Genomic DNA, 18,987 nt, shown 5'->3' on the forward strand with positions numbered 1-18,987 from the left:
TAACTGTGTAAATATCTTACTGTCACCAGGTTAAAAAAATACACAGAGAATCTGCCAAAACCAATGTCAATCCGATACCTTCCTTCGATAGTGTCCAATAGTGTCCCCGTTGATAATTTAGGCTTAGGTATCGGATCGGAACTAGCTATAGTTGGGGTTTTTTTTTTTGATGTTCTATCCTGAAATTTTGACCACCAATACCAATCCTGAGTATCGGATCGAGCCGTCCCTAGTTTTAACTAAGCTCAAACAACAATATTGGAGGTGTACAGCACTGCTCTGCTCAGGTTCTCTCTTTAACATCAACAATTTAACGAGGTTTAAACAAAATAATTAAATTAAAATAAATACATATATATATGTAAATTGTATCCACAGTCTTTGAACTGTTTTCCTAAACCTTGCAGATGTTAAAAGGAACATTCCACAGCTTACAGGCCTATTGGCTCTGCCATAGCTCTGTCAACAGGTACTTGTCTATCAGTCCAGGGTCTAAGAATAGAGACTTATTTAAAACTCAAAGGCGGGAATGAATGTTATTGTAGTAATCAAACAATTAAAGCATTAATGAGCTAACGCTCAAAAACTATGAAACAAAATAAACAGAAAAAAATCCCAGAGTAAAGAAGACTAATTTTAGCTTTATCTCCACTGCATCCTATGTTGCTACTGAATTCTTCAGATCGCCAGCCAAAACAATTAATATCCTCATACAAAAGAAGGAAACAGGGGAAATACAACAACGAACCGAATAACAGAAAAATGGCCGATACCGCATGTTCCACATGAGGAAGGCTTTCGAGTAGATATGATTTAACTTAGCCAAAATAAACCCCGGTGTCAAAAGCCAGCGTGTGAGAGTTCAACAGTTTCATTGTTAATATTCTATTGTTTTTGTCCTTTGACATTAAGCTTTCTCTGCCTTTAAATTCATATGTTTGCTACCAGTACTGGGCTTTTCCTCATATACAAATAACAAATATACTGTTAGGGAAGAACCACACTTTCTCTATTGCTCAATACAGCTGATGCCTGTCAACTGACTTCTACTACACGATCACAAGCTACTCTCTCACATTAGCTGTGTCTTTACTTTTTTATTCCCTATTTTTTGCTCGATATGATATAATAATTTACAGAAGTAAATGTGTGCGAAACCGAGATGTAGCTCAAAACTGAATAACAAACAGATTTTCCATGAACTTATGAACTGTAAACCAAAACTTTTGAGCTCTACGCAGCGTTTTGCTAAGAGCTTCACTAAAGTTCTGCAGATAACACTGTCTTTATTTCATACATTCTACTCATATTAGCATTAGCGAGTTAGCCTGAAGCAAGTATTATATAAACTATTAGCTCTTTGTGTTTCACATATTATTTTACATTTTTTATTGTTATTATTAAAATAGTCCCTCTTAGCAGGTTGGCTAGCTGCAAGTGATTCATAATTTATTAGCTCTATTTGTTTCACGTGTATTTTCATTATTTTTCAAAAATGTTTGCCACTAGCAGGTTGGCTAGCAGCATTAATTTATGACTCAATTCACTACACCTATATTTATGATGTAGTATTAAAAATTGCTATTAAATTGAAAAAAAAAAACACATCTGAAACTTGACTTTTAGACATTTAGCATAAGCTAATTTGTGACGCGGATGTTTTGTTCTACTTACTAAGGACGGCCATTAACAAAGCAGGAGCGAGAAAGTGAGATGCAGGTTATGTCACAAAGGCAGAGTACCGGTACTTTGTGCAAGTTCCCCAAAACGATGCATCTATGAGACCTGAACAAACGAACCTCTGAATTATTCACCTGACCTCTCAGGTCACAGGGCCACTCCTCCTCTCATCTTACCTGATAACATTCTGACATTTTGATTGACCTTCGATGCTGATTATCCTTCATCTACAACAAAGACGCTGCCACTCTGGCTTAACATCTCAGGACTAGTTAGGACCAGTATCAAATTAATTTGTTTACTAAGTGAAAGGTACTGATTTTAATTAAATTTAAGAAATGACCTCATACAGCCCTTTTACAGACAGTCTTCTTGTTGTTGTGATTAAGTGAAGCATTTTTTTTCTTTCACCAGGTCGTTTTTTTGTTTTGTTTGTTGTTTTACTTCTATGTTGACTGAAACCTCAAAACGAACATGTTGGAGGAGTAGGACCTGTGCACTCTGAAGGACTACCCTACTGGGACGACATGCATACTGTATGGGGTATAAAATAATAAATAAATTCACATTTTTGCCAAGGAAAGTTAAAAAACATATATAATTAAAAAACTCTTCACAGTCTTTAGGTGATAATCAATTGGATGTGGCTGACTGTCTTTGACTCTAATGGTTTTTTTCTATAAAATAGAATCGAAATAACCGCTTACATCACTCAACTGTATATATACACACACAGGGTAACAGATTCTATCACAACACCCATCATCACCGAGAGTGTAATTCTAAAACTAGTAGTTATATTGAAACTATAACAGCAAAACAAAACAACTATTCTTGTGCGTTTACAGAGGAAGTAGTTAAAGAGAAACTTTTTGTTTCCTCTTTTGGACCCTAGATTGTTCCGCTGTGTTGCTGCACATTTTCCGTTACTTTCTCCCTCGGGGAAAGAAAGGGAATTAGGAGACGAATCTCGTCCACTCTCTACAGCTACCCGTTCTCTTAACAGTATGCCCCCCTCTATTTTCTTCATCATCTCTTCACTTTCTCCCCCCTCCCCGCCCAAAAAGAGTCTATGTCAACCCCTCCACTCACCCTCTCACCCCTGCAGGCGTCACCTTGACCCTCCGGCTCTCCAAGGTCAGTATTAAAAGGCGAAGGCAGGCGTGTCTTTTGACCGACCCGACTTTAATCCGGCGAAGAAAACCCCGCAAAAAAAGTTTCTACTACGAGCAGAAAACCAGGACTAATGTTTCCCTCCTGGCGTCTCACCGCCTCCTCCTTCTCCTCCACTCTACTGCCCTCCCTCTTTCGTACTCCTCCCTCTTCTTTTTTCATTCCTTCTTTCCTTTTCTCCCCACCCACCTCACCTAACTTGATTAAATTGGACAACGAGTTGCATTATTTAAAAAAAAATACACAGCAGCAAAATTGAGGCTTGTTGTGATACTGTGTTAAAAACCTCCATCTGTATCCACTTCAGTGGAAATGTCATGTAACCTAGCGCCCCCCGTGGGCCAATCCGTGGAGGCATCACGCCAAACCAAACACACCGTGGACAGTCCACCTATATTGCAATATATAAACCACACAATATATAAAACTATAAAGCATAAGTTTAATGATATATGACAACTACGGTACAACATTTTAAAATACCTGTATTTGACATTTATAATTAAATATGAAATACAACAAAGACGAATAAAAATATGTATTCTTTTTGCATTTAACAAAACTCAGTTCTCAGACTCAATGTGTTTCTTTTGTCCACCTATGAACTTATTACCACAGCTATTAGTTTTTTTACCAACTTGAACGTAATATGTTAGTCTAATATAACCACAAGAGGGCGGTATATCCCCAGTTAACTAAAAGAATGAACAGCTGATAAATAATAAAGTTTTGTTTCATGTAATTCTATAGTTGGATGGTCAATTTATTTTGTTGCCCTGTGTTTTATTCTTCCTTAAAAATGTGACTTACGCTTAAATTATAATTTCAAACTTTCGACTTTTTTTATCTTATACTTTGACTGTATTGTCTTATTATTCACCTCCTTCATATTGTGATTAACAATAAATGTATATAAATATGTCTTTATTTATTGCCACATAAATTACGTCTGTTTCATGACTTAGACAACATGACTTCACCGATATGATTCAAATAATTTAGACTCTCCTATCTCGATGATTTAACTTGTTGGTGGCGGGAATTAGCTTTCAAATTTGTACCGTTTATAGATAATTATGAAAATACATTTAGCTCCATATTTTCCCTCCGCAACAGCAATGTCCTTCTATTCTATCATTGCAAGAATAACAAGGGGCTCGGTTAAAGATAGTCAGTGACGTTCTCATCGCTGGTTGGCTGTTTTCTCTAGGTATTTAACTTGATTGTGGGCGGGTTTGTGGGCGGTGACGTCGGTTGCCCCTGTTAACAGAGAGTGGAATGAAAGGAGGATAATGTACACGAGAGCAGAGTAGAGGAGCGCAGGACAACTTCAAAGACACTAGCAGGTGTGTACACGAGAGAAGTAGAAATTATCTATTTAATATTCAATCACTGCTGCAGTTAAAAGTCCACTGTAAATCAGCAAAAGTCCATGAAAAGTAAACCCGGAAGGTGGCAGTAATGGAACACTGAGGGTACCAGCTGCAGTTAAAACTCCAACAGAAGAAGAACAAGTCATCAGAACGAAACAAATATGGCGATACCCTGGAGTGCAAGGGGGCTTATACTAACTTTATTCGCTTTAAGTCACGTTTTTGTCTGTACGCAAGCCGAGGAGATGGCTGCGGAGCCGAGAGGCGTCACCCGGATCCTGGGCATGAGGCTGGAAAAGAGCGACAAGCCGGCTGGGACCACCGAAAGAGGAGTGATACAGGTGACCGAAGGCAGCGACATCCTCTTCAGGTTCTACGGGCTCCACTTGTTTCCTAACACTTCTCAGCTCATCCGGTTCATGGAACTGTACTCCAGTGATAAAGAGGACGATGAATTCGGCTCTATTATGGTCTCATTAAACAGGACATGTCCTGAAGACACGAAGGATATAGAAGTGAAGACGTCCATGGAGCTAAACAGCGAAACCACCTCCGGAGTGGTCCAGCTCCGAATTAAGCAGCTCCGCAAGAGTGAGGTGGTAAAGGTGTTCGGGTTGTGCTTGCGCGACTCGCGGGAGACAGATTGGTACATGCTTGATGGCAATCACGGAAGACTGCGAGTGATGGAGGAGAAAAAGTCTCTGCTGCCCATCTGGCTGCAGGTGATCTTCATCTCATTCCTGTTGGTGCTGTCAGGCATGTTCAGCGGGCTAAACCTGGGGCTGATGGCGCTGGACCCGATGGAGCTGCGCATTGTGCAGAGCTGTGGCACGGAGAAGGAGAAGAAGTACGCACGGAAGATAGAGCCCATCCGCAGGAAGGGAAACTACTTGCTTTGCTCGCTGCTCCTCGGCAATGTCCTGGTCAACACCACCCTGACCATTCTCCTGGATGATCTCACGAACTCAGGTTTCGGCGCTGTGGCCGCTTCCACCGTTGGCATCGTTATTTTTGGCGAGATTGTCCCCCAGGCCCTGTGTTCTCGGCACGGCTTAGCAGTCGGGGCAAACACCATCCTAGTCACCAAGTTGTTTATGCTTCTAACTTTCCCACTGTCGTGGCCAATTAGCAAGATCCTGGACTGCGTTCTGGGTCAGGAGATTGGCACCGTGTATAACAGAGAGAAGCTGGTGGAGATGCTGAAGGTCACCGAGCCCTACAACGACCTGGTGAAAGAAGAGCTCAACATGATCCAAGGTGCTCTGGAGCTCAGAACTAAAACGGTGGAGGACGTCATGACGCCGCTCAACAACTGTTTCATGATCCACAGCAGTGCTGTCCTGGACTTCAACACAATGTCCGAGATCATGGAGAGTGGCTACACCAGGATACCGGTTTATGAGGCAGAGCGCTCCAACATCGTAGACGTCCTGTTTGTCAAAGACCTGGCTTTCGTTGACCCTGATGACTGCACCACCCTGAAGACCATCACCAAGTTCTACAACCACCCTGTCCACTTTGTCTTCCATGATACCAAGCTGGACTCCATGCTGGAGGAGTTTAAGAAAGGTAAAAAAATATATACACTATGTTGTCATTTAATAAGCACCTGTCCCTGGGTGTCTGGTGTAAGAGCTTTACCTGTGGGAAACAGGTGTTTGTGCAGAACAGTCCAGACGACTGCCTCAATAATTAAGATTTGTTTTTGAGCCCCATTTTGATAATTATTAAAATTATTAGCAAAAAGGTAATGATCATAACAAAAGCCTAAGATATTTTTGAACAAACAACAACTCAAAAAACTTTTAGTAGATACTATTTATACTTATTTGTATCTGCAGAGGTTCACGTGATGGAAAAAAACAAAACATAGTGATGAGTGAAATTAATTTAGTTTAGTACGTATACACACAAGGAAACTAGAATCTTTGAAAATAACAAATTCATTATTGTTGTCTTCGGCCCTGTTGACATTCTGGACAGATGCAAAAATTGGTTTGTTCCTTTTGTTTATTCAGGGAATATGGAAATGTGTTTAAAATGGCTAAAAAGGAGTTCTGTCTCCGATTTAAAATCCGATGACATACACAAGTTTGTGATTAGGTGATATTGTACACTTCCCTTTTTCACATCTCCTTTTTCCTCCACTGCTCTTCCTCTTGCCTCCCTAACACAACACAGTATTCTGCTCACTCCATCTTCTGTGGGAACACACACACTGTGACACCATCTCCCACAGAGATATGTTTTTCCTTTCTCAGGCGTCTTGTCTCAAGGTCACAGACGGTAGACACACTTGCTGTGTCTGTTGTGCTCCACGGCCAAGAGCCAAATCTTGTGTTTACTGGTGAGGTGGCGTCGCTGTTCATGATGTTTGGCTGTTTAAAGAGCTGTGTCCTTAATATTTGTTATGTCTGTGCAGCTGCTGTTTGGATCAGTCCGATTTTAAAGATGCTGTGGATTGTTGGTTGTTGGTTTTGCCCAGTTCCCAGTGACCTTTGGCCATGAAATACCTCTGTGGCTCATCTCAGTAGGTGTGGCTGGCAAGGTGGAAATTTTGGCAACAAGCTGCAGTGCCCACACACAGGCACACAGCAACACAACAACACATAAACGATGGTGGTTGACAACTTGGCAGTGCAAAGATTTACACCCAAGGTGTTATGAGAACACACACACACACATAGTATATAGTTTATCTCCAACTGATTTAAGGTGAAGTATGTGAATTATAGATCTGATTGTTCATAAATACATCACAGAAAAAATACCCTCAGAATTTCATCAACATCATCAAAGTTCTCAAAGTTCTCCCATGAGGTTGCCTGTGTTCAAAACTGTAATTTTGGTTTCTTTTCATTTTCCACCACTTTTCTGTGATTTTCTGCCAAAATTGCTTCCATTGTCTCTCCATTTCCATTTCAGCAGTGTTCAATATGCCTTTCCAATTACCTGCTGCATGAGTTTGGGCAATGTCCAGGCAGGTATGCAGATCAGATAATGACGTATACTGTACAACAGTCGATGATTGCGTACAGTGTTTGTATTTAGTCACCAGAATGGTTGCTTAACAAAAATGAGACGAGGAGTTCAGAAATATTCACTTGTTTGTCTAGTACGTGAACAGTCTTTTAAATATTCTTGTTTTATTCCTTACATTTAAGAGTACATCTTAAGGTTTGGAGTTTTTTCTAGCCTTTAACAAAGCTGTGCGTGGTTTAGCTGCTCTAAAAAAAACATCTCTCTAGGATCTACGCTGTCCCATGAACAGCTGTCTGAAATTTCAGAAAAATGTCCCAGTGGTAAACCATGTGACAAGACAGACTCTGGTGTATGAGATTGATGAAGTCTGGGGATGCAGTCTACAGTCTTGTGGAGAAGACCAGACCTGGACGGTGATATGAATAGCATTCAAATGGATCTCATGCAAACAGCTCGCAGTAAAACACTTTTGCTCTTGGTATAATCTCGACGCTGAGCATCTTGCAGCTTAATGAATGACTCTGCATGAAACAGTCACTGTTTGTTCTTTGTTTTATTGTTGTTGTGAGAAGAGGATCACAGGAAATAGGTCAAATACATACAAACACACAAAACGCAATACCTTAAAACATATACAGGGGGTCCTAGACTTGTTGATGTAACCTGATTTTGGACATAAGTCAGAACACACATACTGTGCATTAGTGCCTATGTCAGTCACCTACACTAATACAGTAATAACATCATAATCTAGGACTTTGTTTCCCAAAGACTGGGTCATGGCCCTCAGGTGGGCTTGTGTCGCATCATGTTTCCCAGGAGTTTATGAATAATGTCTATTGACTTGGGACACAAAGGTTTGTGACTTTTAAAATATGGGTCCCCAGAAAAAAGTTTGGGAAACACTGATCTAGGACATAAACAAATCAGAAGAGTCTGACTTAAGCCTGGGAGGGCAAAAAAAAAGTCCCCTAAAAAAACAACACAAATATATTCCCTCCCACCATTAAATGGTTTACACCGTTGGGTCCTTAAGCTGGGTCCAACTGAACTTGGGTTCTTACCCTCATTTTGTAGATATGATTGTTGTTGTTGACTTATTTAATGTTAAATCAACAAATATTTGTATTTATGTATTTAATGTGATAATGAGTAATGGACTAACTGCTGTGGTGAGCCCTGTATTCTTTAAGCTTTACTATTATTCATGTAAATATGACTGCCACAAAAGCTGATTATTGACCATGACCAACAAAGAAGAAAAACGTAACCTCAAATATTAGGTTTCTAAGAAGTCTTATTGAACTTTATTAAATTCGTCAACCTCCAGCTGGGAGTGTACACTCTGTACACCCCCCCTGGTGTTTCAGTGATGGACTGTGTTGACATGCTGAAGTACAGGCTTCATTGCCTACTAGACCCCCTGCCAGTCACTGACCTGACTCCCTGCTTACTTCTCAAGTTCTTGCCACCCACCTCTTAGCATCAGTTACCATAGTAATGGCCTCCAACAGTGTCAGTATGTGCATACACAGATTTCTTTAGACAGTTCTTTATATAACTCACTTCTCGCTCAGTTCATGATCTGAACCTGTGATGTTTGAGGAGATACGTTCAGGTCTAATGTAATGGCAATGGAGACAGGCATCAATACTGCTGACATTTCTGCTCCACTGTGTGTGTGTGTGTGTGTGTGTGTGTTCTAGACCACATGGTGTGACCCTTAAGATGGACTATGAAGTGACCTTATTAGATGTGATGCAATTTTAATGACACTGTTGCAAATAATGGTGGAAACAAAACACAGGAAAAAGTGACATAAGGTGAAGACGGTGGTAAAATGGTACAAATGTACCGCTAATAAATAGTCACTTGATTAAACACAACATGTTTGGACTTGGGTTCAGACTTCCTGCAGTTTCCCTAAGACTCAATTAGAAGATGATAAAGATATTTGTTTAACCATAAACATGAAAAACAACTTTTGTATTTAAATGGATTTTACACCGAACGATAGAAGTTTATTCTTCAACAGTGACTTAAAGGATGTTTATTTCAACTCATCGAAGTAACATACAGATGTATATATGTTATATATATGTATATACATTTACATATATGTACATATATATGTGTATGTATGTATATATATATATATATATATGTGTGTGTGTATATATATATGTGTTTATGTGTATATATATATATATGTATATATGTATGTATATATATATGTATGTGTGTGTATATATATATATATATATACAAAAGTAGGCACTGCACACAGGTCCGGAGACCGCTGTTATAAATAAAGCTGTACTGTATATTTACAGGTACGTTTTCTACAAATATCAACAGTTGGTTTAATATTTCAGCTACAGAGTGACATTCAAACTCATGCTCAAATAAAAAAATAGACAAGTACAAGTGAACCATGAAGTCAGGGAGGCGGACTTGCTCTGCGTCAACAGTCAGTCACATGTTGCGCCCTGAGGTATTGTATGATATTGGCCCTACATTGTCCACTCTGTGGGTCCTAGTCTCACTTCAGTAATAACCACAGTACTAGAAAAACAGTTCCTTGTGATTTGTTTTTATAAAATGTGCCATCTCTTTATTGAAAGTATTTGATTTAAGTATCTACTTTTTACATTTCTGACCTTATTGTAGTCACTCTGACCACAGCGAGAGCACATGCAGTCGGATGTTAGTCAGCAGATGGTTCTCTCACTTGAAGACTAAACAAAGCGTTACACTGAGCATTCAGAGGCCAACGTCTGTCGGGAAATAAACCAGCTTGTGGTTGTGAGGATGGTCCACATTGTCTGCTCTTTATCAGTGTTTGTGCACTTATCATGTCACCCCACCCAGTCTGCTCTGTGGGCTTTGTTAGGTGGACTAATATCTCACCAACCTTCATATGATTTAAGTTAAATGTAGGGTGGGGGCAAGGAATAGAATAGAATAAGATAGTATAGAATAGAATAGAGTGGGCTAATATGTAGTTGAGCTCATTCTCCAGTTTTATGTTTTTAGATCTCCACATATATGTGTATATATAAGATATATATTATATAATAATGTGTATTGCTTTAGTGTAGTAGTATAATATTACTATTTGTAATATTTGTAGTATTGTAGTAGTATTTGTAGCTGTTTGTATTTGTAGTAGTAGCAGTTTTTGTTTTTGTGTTGACCCAAAGGAAATACTGCACTGTACTTTGTTGCATTTTTGGTAATAATACATTTTCTATTCTATTCAACTAAATTCTACTTGATTTTAATCTACTCTATTTTACTGTTCCATTCCATGTTGGTACCTGAACTATGTTTACTTTTGCAGATACTGTCTTCCTGCACACAAATATGTTAACCTTTTCTCTATTTAATGAAACTTAAGCATTTACCTTGTCATGTGATATGACAGATTAGTCCTGCTGGCTTTTGTACCCTGGTACACTCACAGTCATTTGAACACACTTGTGCTGCCCTGTCCTAATGAGGTCGGGTCGGTGACACTCCCTGTACGTAAACACACTCATATTTCCTTACATTTACACCTCACACATTCCTCAGATCTCTCCTCGTCAACTGAACTCTAACCTGAGCCTAATCTCAACCTCTGAACCAAATCCAAACTATGAGGAAGTGTCTGTGGAAAAAAAGGGTTGTTGTCCAGATCTCTTCCCCGTGTCTGTATCTAAACATGTAATAAATAGTGTTAAAACACTTGTGTGTCAAAGAGCGGCCAGTGTCAGGCTACAGCGGTTTATATAGAACAGACTTGATCAACACGGCTCCTCTATTTATAATGGGTGTGTCTCGGACTCACTTTGACCTCTGTCTGTAATCCACATCCACTTCTTTGTTTCTCTCTCTCTCTCTGCCCATCTGTCACTTTTCTTTCCTTGACTGTGAGAGGAAGTCGAGTTTCAGTTCCGTTAAACCGAACATCAGTGTCATTGAACATTTATACAGCATTACTAGTTGTATCTTTAGGTGTAAGGTATTTAGATTTCAATATGGACATGAATATGTCTTGGCTTTTTTTGGATTTTAGATTGATGAAATATCTTAGTCTCATGTTGTAGCATTGAGAGTAATGAGCAGACTTTGCCTAGGTTATTTATTGTCTTTATTCAATCCAATTATTGCATCTTGGGATCTGGCCCCGTTCATGCAGTTAAGTTTATGATACTTGCCATTCACACAAAGAATCCAAAAAGGATTTAATTGATTAAACTAGTGATGGTTTGATACAACTTTCATTTATATTATGGATAAAAACAAAGCAACTTGTAGTATCTGCGATACCGATAATTTTGATACCTTGTTTCTCCTCATGCCATTGGTTATGGTATCTTGCACAAAGTTAAGTTGAGCATTTCAGCTTAGGAATCTGATCGGACAGCTATAGTTGGTTTTGATGTTCGACCCTTAAATTGTGACTAATAAGGGACAGATACCGATCCTGAGTCATCTATATATTAAACTCACGTTGACATTATGCCCTCATGGAAATTTTGACTGCTACTAACGTGAGACTTTATTTATATCCACGTATAATTTATTCAATTACCTTCAAGTTGTATTTTTCTTTGTCAACCACTGTTTACTGCAGTACCTGTGGTACTACGCAGACTTTACTTTTAGAACCAAATGGCTAAATCCATTGCTGTAGAGTCTGTGGCGTGTCCATGAATGTTGGCCGTACCTTTTTAAAGGTAGGACTCGAACAGTGAGTCATAGAAAGTAAACATACACACCTCAACTTTTTCTTACATAATGTCACTGGATGTCCCTGTCTGTACAGTCTACATGAATTTCTTTGGCTGCACAATTACTGTTGATTTGCAGGTGTTGTTTTTAATGATGATGTGCAGGTAGTCTGCCACCTAGAGAAATAACTTCTAACCTCTGTTTAGTGGCTTCCGTTGAAAACATGTTTTGTTTTTTTGTTTTTTTTATCTTTCGTTTATCACTTTTTTATTAGGCTATTTTTCCAAGACAAGACTAAGGTCAGCATGACTGCAACACATTGTCTAATCTGGGCATTATCGGGTTGTTTAAACCATTGTTTCCCATAGACTTGGTCACGACCTTCAGTCTTTTGGGAATTTGGGACATTGATTCGTAGCGCATCATGTTTCCCAGGGGTTTACGAATAAACACTGGTTTAAACCAATAACTAACCAACTGGAATTCTTCTTTACCTAGTAAGCTTTTGTCCTTTAGAGACATCGGTGTGTTTAGCAGGTATTGACAGATCATGTGTTCTGTAATCCCTTGTTAGGAACAAGAGACTGTCTTTTAGTTGTCATAGAAATAATCTGCCACAACCCTCAATGTTAGCACATACTTCCTGTGAGGAAACCAACGACTTTTGTTGAGATAAAACGTATGCTTCTAATTAATTGTTATACATATTATACTGCTGAAATCTGGGTAATGGTGCATACAGGTCTTACATTTACCCCGGTGCTTTAGTCAGACTTCAATACTGAGCAGTAGATCAGCTGTATTTTCTGTGGTTCAGTTCCCAGTCTCACCAACTGGCTTCTCCTATTTTCTCTTCCTGTCATGTCATAGTCAAAGAGCTGACACAACAACTAAAATCCAAGCACTGTGTGTGTTTGTGTGTGTGTCACATCTTTTTTATACATAGTAACCAAATGATGATCAGTGTAAAAACACACTAGATTAACTAATATTTTAGAGATTCACCAACACGGACAAATATATTGGTCGTATGATGTTAGGGCCGTCTGACAATTACAATATTTAATGAGTTAGTTAAAGTGAGAAAAAAAAGACATTGAGTTACACACTATATCCTTTCGTTGGTACTGCAATGGTAACCTGCTTCATATTAACAGTAAATTTTGAGAGTACCATATTGGCAGGTTTCTGATGTCTGAGGCTATAAAGATGTTTCACACAAGTCTCTTCCTTTCTGGCTTAATTACTTCATCAGTTTATGTGGTGTCGATAAATACAGAAGTTAAACGCATTAAACGGATGTTGAACAAATTGTGGCCATATAAGTAAGCTGCATTAACCCTATATTATCAGGTTAACATTTGTGGCTGTAGAATCCAACCAATCTTCAAGACTGAAGACTCAAAAAATAAAATATTAAAAGCTTTAAACAATTTGATGAAAAAATATTTTTAAGAAAACCCTCCATTACTCCATTAAGTATGATTTGAGTAATTGTTATTTCATACCACACTCAGTTTCTTTTAGTCAGGGCCTTGGTGTTGGCCTCATAGCGCCCTGATTCAAGGAGCTTTATAATCAAACTTTATTGTTTCTGTCTCATATCATCACTGTTGGCTGTTTATCAGAAATTATCTCGTGTGTTGTCTGCTGTACAAACTAATAAGGTTACGCTGTGGCGCCTGATAAACCTGTGTTGTTTTTCACTCTCTTGAGTCTCTGACGCATTGTTCTATTTTGTTGTTTCTTTACTCTTAAAAGCAATGATTATGTTTAGACCAGATCCTGCATTTAAAATGGGTAAAGAACAGACTAACCATTAAAGCTGTGACCAGTACTTTGCCATCCCAGATTTGAGTGTCAATCTGTGCAGGGACATTTGTTTTAGCTGGAAGAACAGGTTGGAAGAGCTTGACCAGTCCTGCACAACACCTCCCTTATGTGAATGTGCCCGGCTCCACTGTTGGTGCAGTATTTCGGGGCTTGCACGTACATATTTGCGTTCTTGTTTTACCAATTCCCAGTGTGCATGTTGGGCTGTTGGTGGACGTGGTCACTGCCGCCATGGTGAGGGAGGTTGTGTTTTATGTGTGTGAGGTATGTGTGTGGCATTCCTTTCCCATACCAACCCATGGCTCTGCTCCTCTTCCTTTTTGGTTGTTTATTTTCCATGTTAACAAACAATGTTCCTCATAGGATTATGAAAATTTACGGAGATATGTGAGATGAAATTCTTTTCATAAATCAGTGTATTTTATGGTCTAAGAAACAGTGAAAAAGTATAAAACTCAGCAGGTCTCAGTGTTGGTGTGGAAGGTCATCGTGTTATTTATTTTCTGTTTGCTCTACCTGGCTATTAAATCATGTTCATTGTTGGTTTAAAACTGACTAAGTAGATGTGGGTGGGTTTTTTGGGGGGGGGGGGAGTTTGGAGAAAAATTATCTTCCAAAGATCCTAGAGCAGGGTTGTCAAACGTATGGCCCGCAGGCCAAAACCGATCCGGTAGGGGGTTGAATCCAGCTCGCTTTTGAAAGTGAAAAAATGAACAAACACTACATGTTCGTGGTTTGTCAAATTATATTTTTATTAAATATGAACATTATCTAATAGATTTGTACTTATTTGCAGGAAAACAAGAGGGGTTTAAACACATACTAACAAATACTTATTGTTATTTAAGGTAATTATGTTATGATTGTACTGGTCAGGCCCACTTCACAGCTAATTGGGCCGTATGTGGCCCCTGAACCGAAATGAGTTTTACACCCCTGTCCTAGAGTAAAGACGTGTATTTGTTTAGTGGTACTTTTTATTCTGTAGTTAGGCCTCTGTTAACCTGACTTTGTTGATCTGATTCTGGTTTCTGTGTCATCTGCCACTCACTGGGGTGAAAGTTTAATATCCCTTTTGTGAAACCTCAGGATACTGAGAACTAAAAACCACACCAATGTCTTTGAAACCATGTAAAACCATTGCTTTTGGAAACTTGCAGCAAACACATGACTCTACAACCTAAACAACTAGCAATGTTGTCTGGGGGTGTTGTCAACCAGAGAAGGCAAAGATGACACTATTGGTATTTTTACCATTGCGAATGGGTATGTAATCTGACACTAACCCTAGTACCAATTAGTGTCTGAGTATTAATATTTTCTGATTCCAATCCATCCATCTCTGTACCAAAGTATAAACTGAAGCCTGACGTGATCGGAGAAGTTTGCAACAATCTCACGCAGTGTTTACCAACACGAACTATGAGGAGCTACGCACTTGTACTCCATTTACGTGTCAAATAATCCAAACCCATAACATACCCTTAAAATTTAGTTGAGAATAGGTACAGTTTGGATCTTAGCCCTACAGGTACATTGCGATCTACCTGTTTGGCATCTCTGTGCTAGAGTTTTTGACAACAGCTCTGCATTCTTTCATTTTCAATACTGCCCCCTAATGGATTTATTATCCATGCAAAATATCCTGATCAGTATTAGAAAGCATCAGTTTTGATTAGATTTACAGTTTTTACCACGTCACTCAGGACCAACTGCATCAATCTACTGTAGTACTACTTCAATGACGGGGATGAATTTAACCAATATTTCATTGCTACTAAACCATTCGTGGTGGTTCAGAGTGTGTGTTGACAATCTTTGTACTACAGCAGCCAACAACAGCAGCTGAATAACTCTAGTGGCCAGTTTTTGTAAGTTGTAGACTCAGCTGTTGCAGGTCAGACTGGACAGCAGCAGGGACTGTACTTGGCCAAACTCCCTTCTACTGTGTTTATGTGTGTGTTAGGAAAAAGTCAATAAACACTTTAGTGACTCTCCCGTAACTGGAGGTAAGTGTGCCCCAAGGGGTCGTACTTCCTTAGAAATATTGATTCAGCACCACAGAGAGAGGTCTTACACCCCCTCACCCTCACCCCGCCTCCCACACACACTGTAACTTTTGTGTTTTGTGAGCACTTCACATAGACTTAATGCATTCCTCAGCACCTTAAGTATCACAAATATCACAAATATATCCCCTACTCTAAATTACCCCTCAATTGAACATTCGTGTTTTACAAATAAGGTCTTCACAAGCATAGCTGTACTCGGGGATCACACACAGACACAGCCCTTCCCATTACACACGCATTGTATTTTTGTTGCTACCGTGATCACGAGAAATCAACATTAGTTATTAAACATACTCAAAGCTTTCCACTGAGACTCATTCTCCACTCTCTCTGTATTAACTTTCTAACTCCTCTCACCAGTAGACGACATGTCAAACTGTAGTGGATTATATATATATATATATATAAAAATTGTCTTGTATGCCAGGGGTCACCAACTATATTTGTCGGCGGACCAGAATTTTTCTGGAGGGATACACTGTGGGTCAGACACTCTGATAAAATAAAATAAAAATGATATTGTTTTGCTTATATTATATTTTTATGTTTATTTAGGAAACCAGGCAAGGTCAGAATTTGACTTATTTTCTGGGGACCCATATTTTAAAGCCTAGCCTTCGTGACCCAAGTCAATCAGTCATAAACTCCTGGGAAACTTGTGCGACCCACCTGAGGGTCGCGACCAGTCTTTAGGAAACAATGATGTAGTGTTAATTTTTACAATATATTTTTAGCTCCTGAAAATCACCAAATTTATGAATCGCAGTTTTGTTTGTGCTCCTGGCTGTAACTGTGACAGTGGGGAAACACCTTTAAATCACAAATAGTGTTTGTCACTTCTTGTTTCTGTCACTATATGACTCAAATGTTCTGTTAATTATATATAAGTATATGTAAGAAAAAATATTTAGTGCTCAGTGAAGGTTGGTGTCACGTTCTCTTTCAGGCTTCACTGTACACTGTACACTGTAATTGTTAACAGGATTGTTAATCAGCCACAATGTAAACCTTTTGTTGTAGTCGAGGGCGAGGGGAATTTTCCCGTTCCTTATTCTAATGATTAATCAATATGACAATATGTCCGTTTACAGTTACCATGCTTTATTTAAAAAAGAGTCACAAATCTGCACTGGCAGAAGTTTTTGTTCCTTCTCTACTTTTATTTCCCAGTTTTTAAAAAAAAGCTTTCCTGTCTGTGCAGGAAGTGCAAAGTGATTTTACGACCTAAACAAGCAACATATTTCTCTGATATATTATTAGAATATAGAGCTGTGAGTGAACATAATCCATGCGTTGTGACTCGAGCCAACGTTGCGTGTTTGACCTTGTTGCTTCCTTTGGAAACGTTGGCTTCCAGACTAAGTATACAGTACATTATCTGCCCACCTCGTTGTCTCCAGTTTGGTCATCACTGACTGTGACATTAAAACCGACCTTGTGGAAAAACATTCCTTGGGCTAGATAATACATTATCTATGCTTGATGATCTCAATGTGCATGACATTGACATGTGTATATGCGTTTTTGTTTTCCTTGAAGACCTACTTGTTGCCACATTGTCTGGAAAAACGGCCTTGTTCTAAAGACACTTTATCTTTATGGGGACATTTTGCAAGTCTCCACTGAATGACATTTGATTGTGTTGGTATCAGAATCATGGTCAGTTTGAAGTTAGGATAACACTTGACGTATTGTATAGACAAGAGGAGATTTTATGTACAAAACAAAAAATATTTTCGATACATCAGCGCTTATCGACATCGGACCATTTCACATCTCCGTCAAGTTAGACAACAACACCGCTGAAGTGGAATTGACATTTACTTGTCTACAGGAAGTGATCATTACAATATGTTTGTAAAGTTAAGGTTAGTAATAATGTCTGCAAAAAGTTAAGAGCTGGTGTAACAAATTAACCCGTATGGTTAACCCGTGTGTGTGCACGCACATGTACGTGTTTTGTGTGTGTGTGTGTGTGTGAGAGAGAGAGAGAGAGAGAGAGAGAGAACATGTATAAAACCACATGCACGTACACAGGTACAAAACACACACTCCCTTGAGATTTCTGCCTCTTCTTTAACCTGCAGTTCTTCTGAGCTCTTCATAAATTTCTCTGATCTTCTATGAACTGATGATTGGTTTTTAACATGTCTTCAGTTGCCGTTTATATGCAACCATTTTCTTGTATTAGTGTACAAACCTGTGTTTGAGAGACCAATATTGCATATCCTTGCTGTCTCTCGGTAAATTAGTTTCCCCTGATTGTTTTACTCCGACTTAATCGTTGATTTCATCTGATGAATTTGCACTCTGCAGGAGAATTCGGCGTCTTCACGTTAATGTGTGTTTTGTGTTGTACAGTAACGCAAGCATATGAACAAAGTCCAGACCCAACCTTGGCTTTATTGACCTGTACAACTGTTAACAGACTATTTGTAGTGCAAGCAAAGCGTGTAGGCGTTGAGGTTAATCTTAGAACAGGAGTGTTGTCAGACGGGAGGTCATGTTGTGATTGTCATTGTCAAGGGTCTGGACCAAGATTGTACACCACTGTACTGCACTGGCAAAAAAGATTAGGGACGGTCAGGTAACCTTACCCTTATTATGGCATTAACGTCTTAATTCACACCAATTGATGCAGTTTATCACAGTTATTATTTTAGGGGTCCAGGGTGGAATGGATGGAAGTCTGTTGCTCACTGGCTTTGAATAAACATACGAAAATACATTGGTCACAGTAGGGGCATTACTTGTCTCAACCATTGAGTGTTTTGGTGGTGCTGTTGTGTCTGAACTGGAGCAGAAAACTAGTGCACCTGTAAAATAGTGGAACGTAGAGGTGTGTTAACTAATACATTTCCATGTTAAATCCATATCACACAGCAGAGCTAATATAATTATAATTACTTACAGTTTTTCATTTACATTTTTTTCATCAGTCCATTCACTGGACTGATGTTTTATGTAAAAAAAATAAATAAATAAACCAAAGATTGATATATGATACTTTTATTGTCAATGTTGTGCATAACTATGCCATAAAGTGACCAAATATATCCTTGTTTTGTCAAAGACATAACTGAAAGTGTACTATTAGTGTAAAACATTTTTTAAAAGTCCTGGGATCAGCAGAGAATTAAAAAAAAAGTTTGCAA

The 18,987-nt window shown here is 38.9% G+C and overlaps 2 protein-coding genes across 2 annotated transcripts in view; one reads left to right on the forward strand and one right to left on the reverse strand.

The window, feature by feature from the left end:
• Nucleotides 1–2,975, reverse strand: part of LOC103397877 (phospholipid-transporting ATPase ID-like) — a 28,910-nt gene extending 25,935 nt beyond the window's left edge. Inside the window, exon 1 of the mRNA XM_008336294.3 lies at nt 2,773–2,975. The gene's annotated coding sequence lies outside the window, so the exon portion shown is untranslated. The remainder of the gene's footprint in view (nt 1–2,772) is intronic.
• Nucleotides 2,976–4,094: 1,119 nt separating this feature from the next.
• The window catches only part of LOC103397876 (metal transporter CNNM4), a 38,406-nt gene continuing 23,513 nt past the window's right edge, over nt 4,095–18,987 (forward strand). Inside the window, exon 1 of the mRNA XM_008336293.3 lies at nt 4,095–5,795. Coding sequence (XP_008334515.1) covers nt 4,388–5,795 — 1,408 coding nt within the window. The 5' untranslated portion in view covers nt 4,095–4,387. The remainder of the gene's footprint in view (nt 5,796–18,987) is intronic.

Source organism: Cynoglossus semilaevis, chromosome Z, assembly GCF_000523025.1.
Source record: "Cynoglossus semilaevis isolate Cse_v1.0 chromosome Z, Cse_v1.0, whole genome shotgun sequence".
Classification (NCBI taxonomy): domain Eukaryota; kingdom Metazoa; phylum Chordata; class Actinopteri; order Pleuronectiformes; family Cynoglossidae; genus Cynoglossus; species Cynoglossus semilaevis.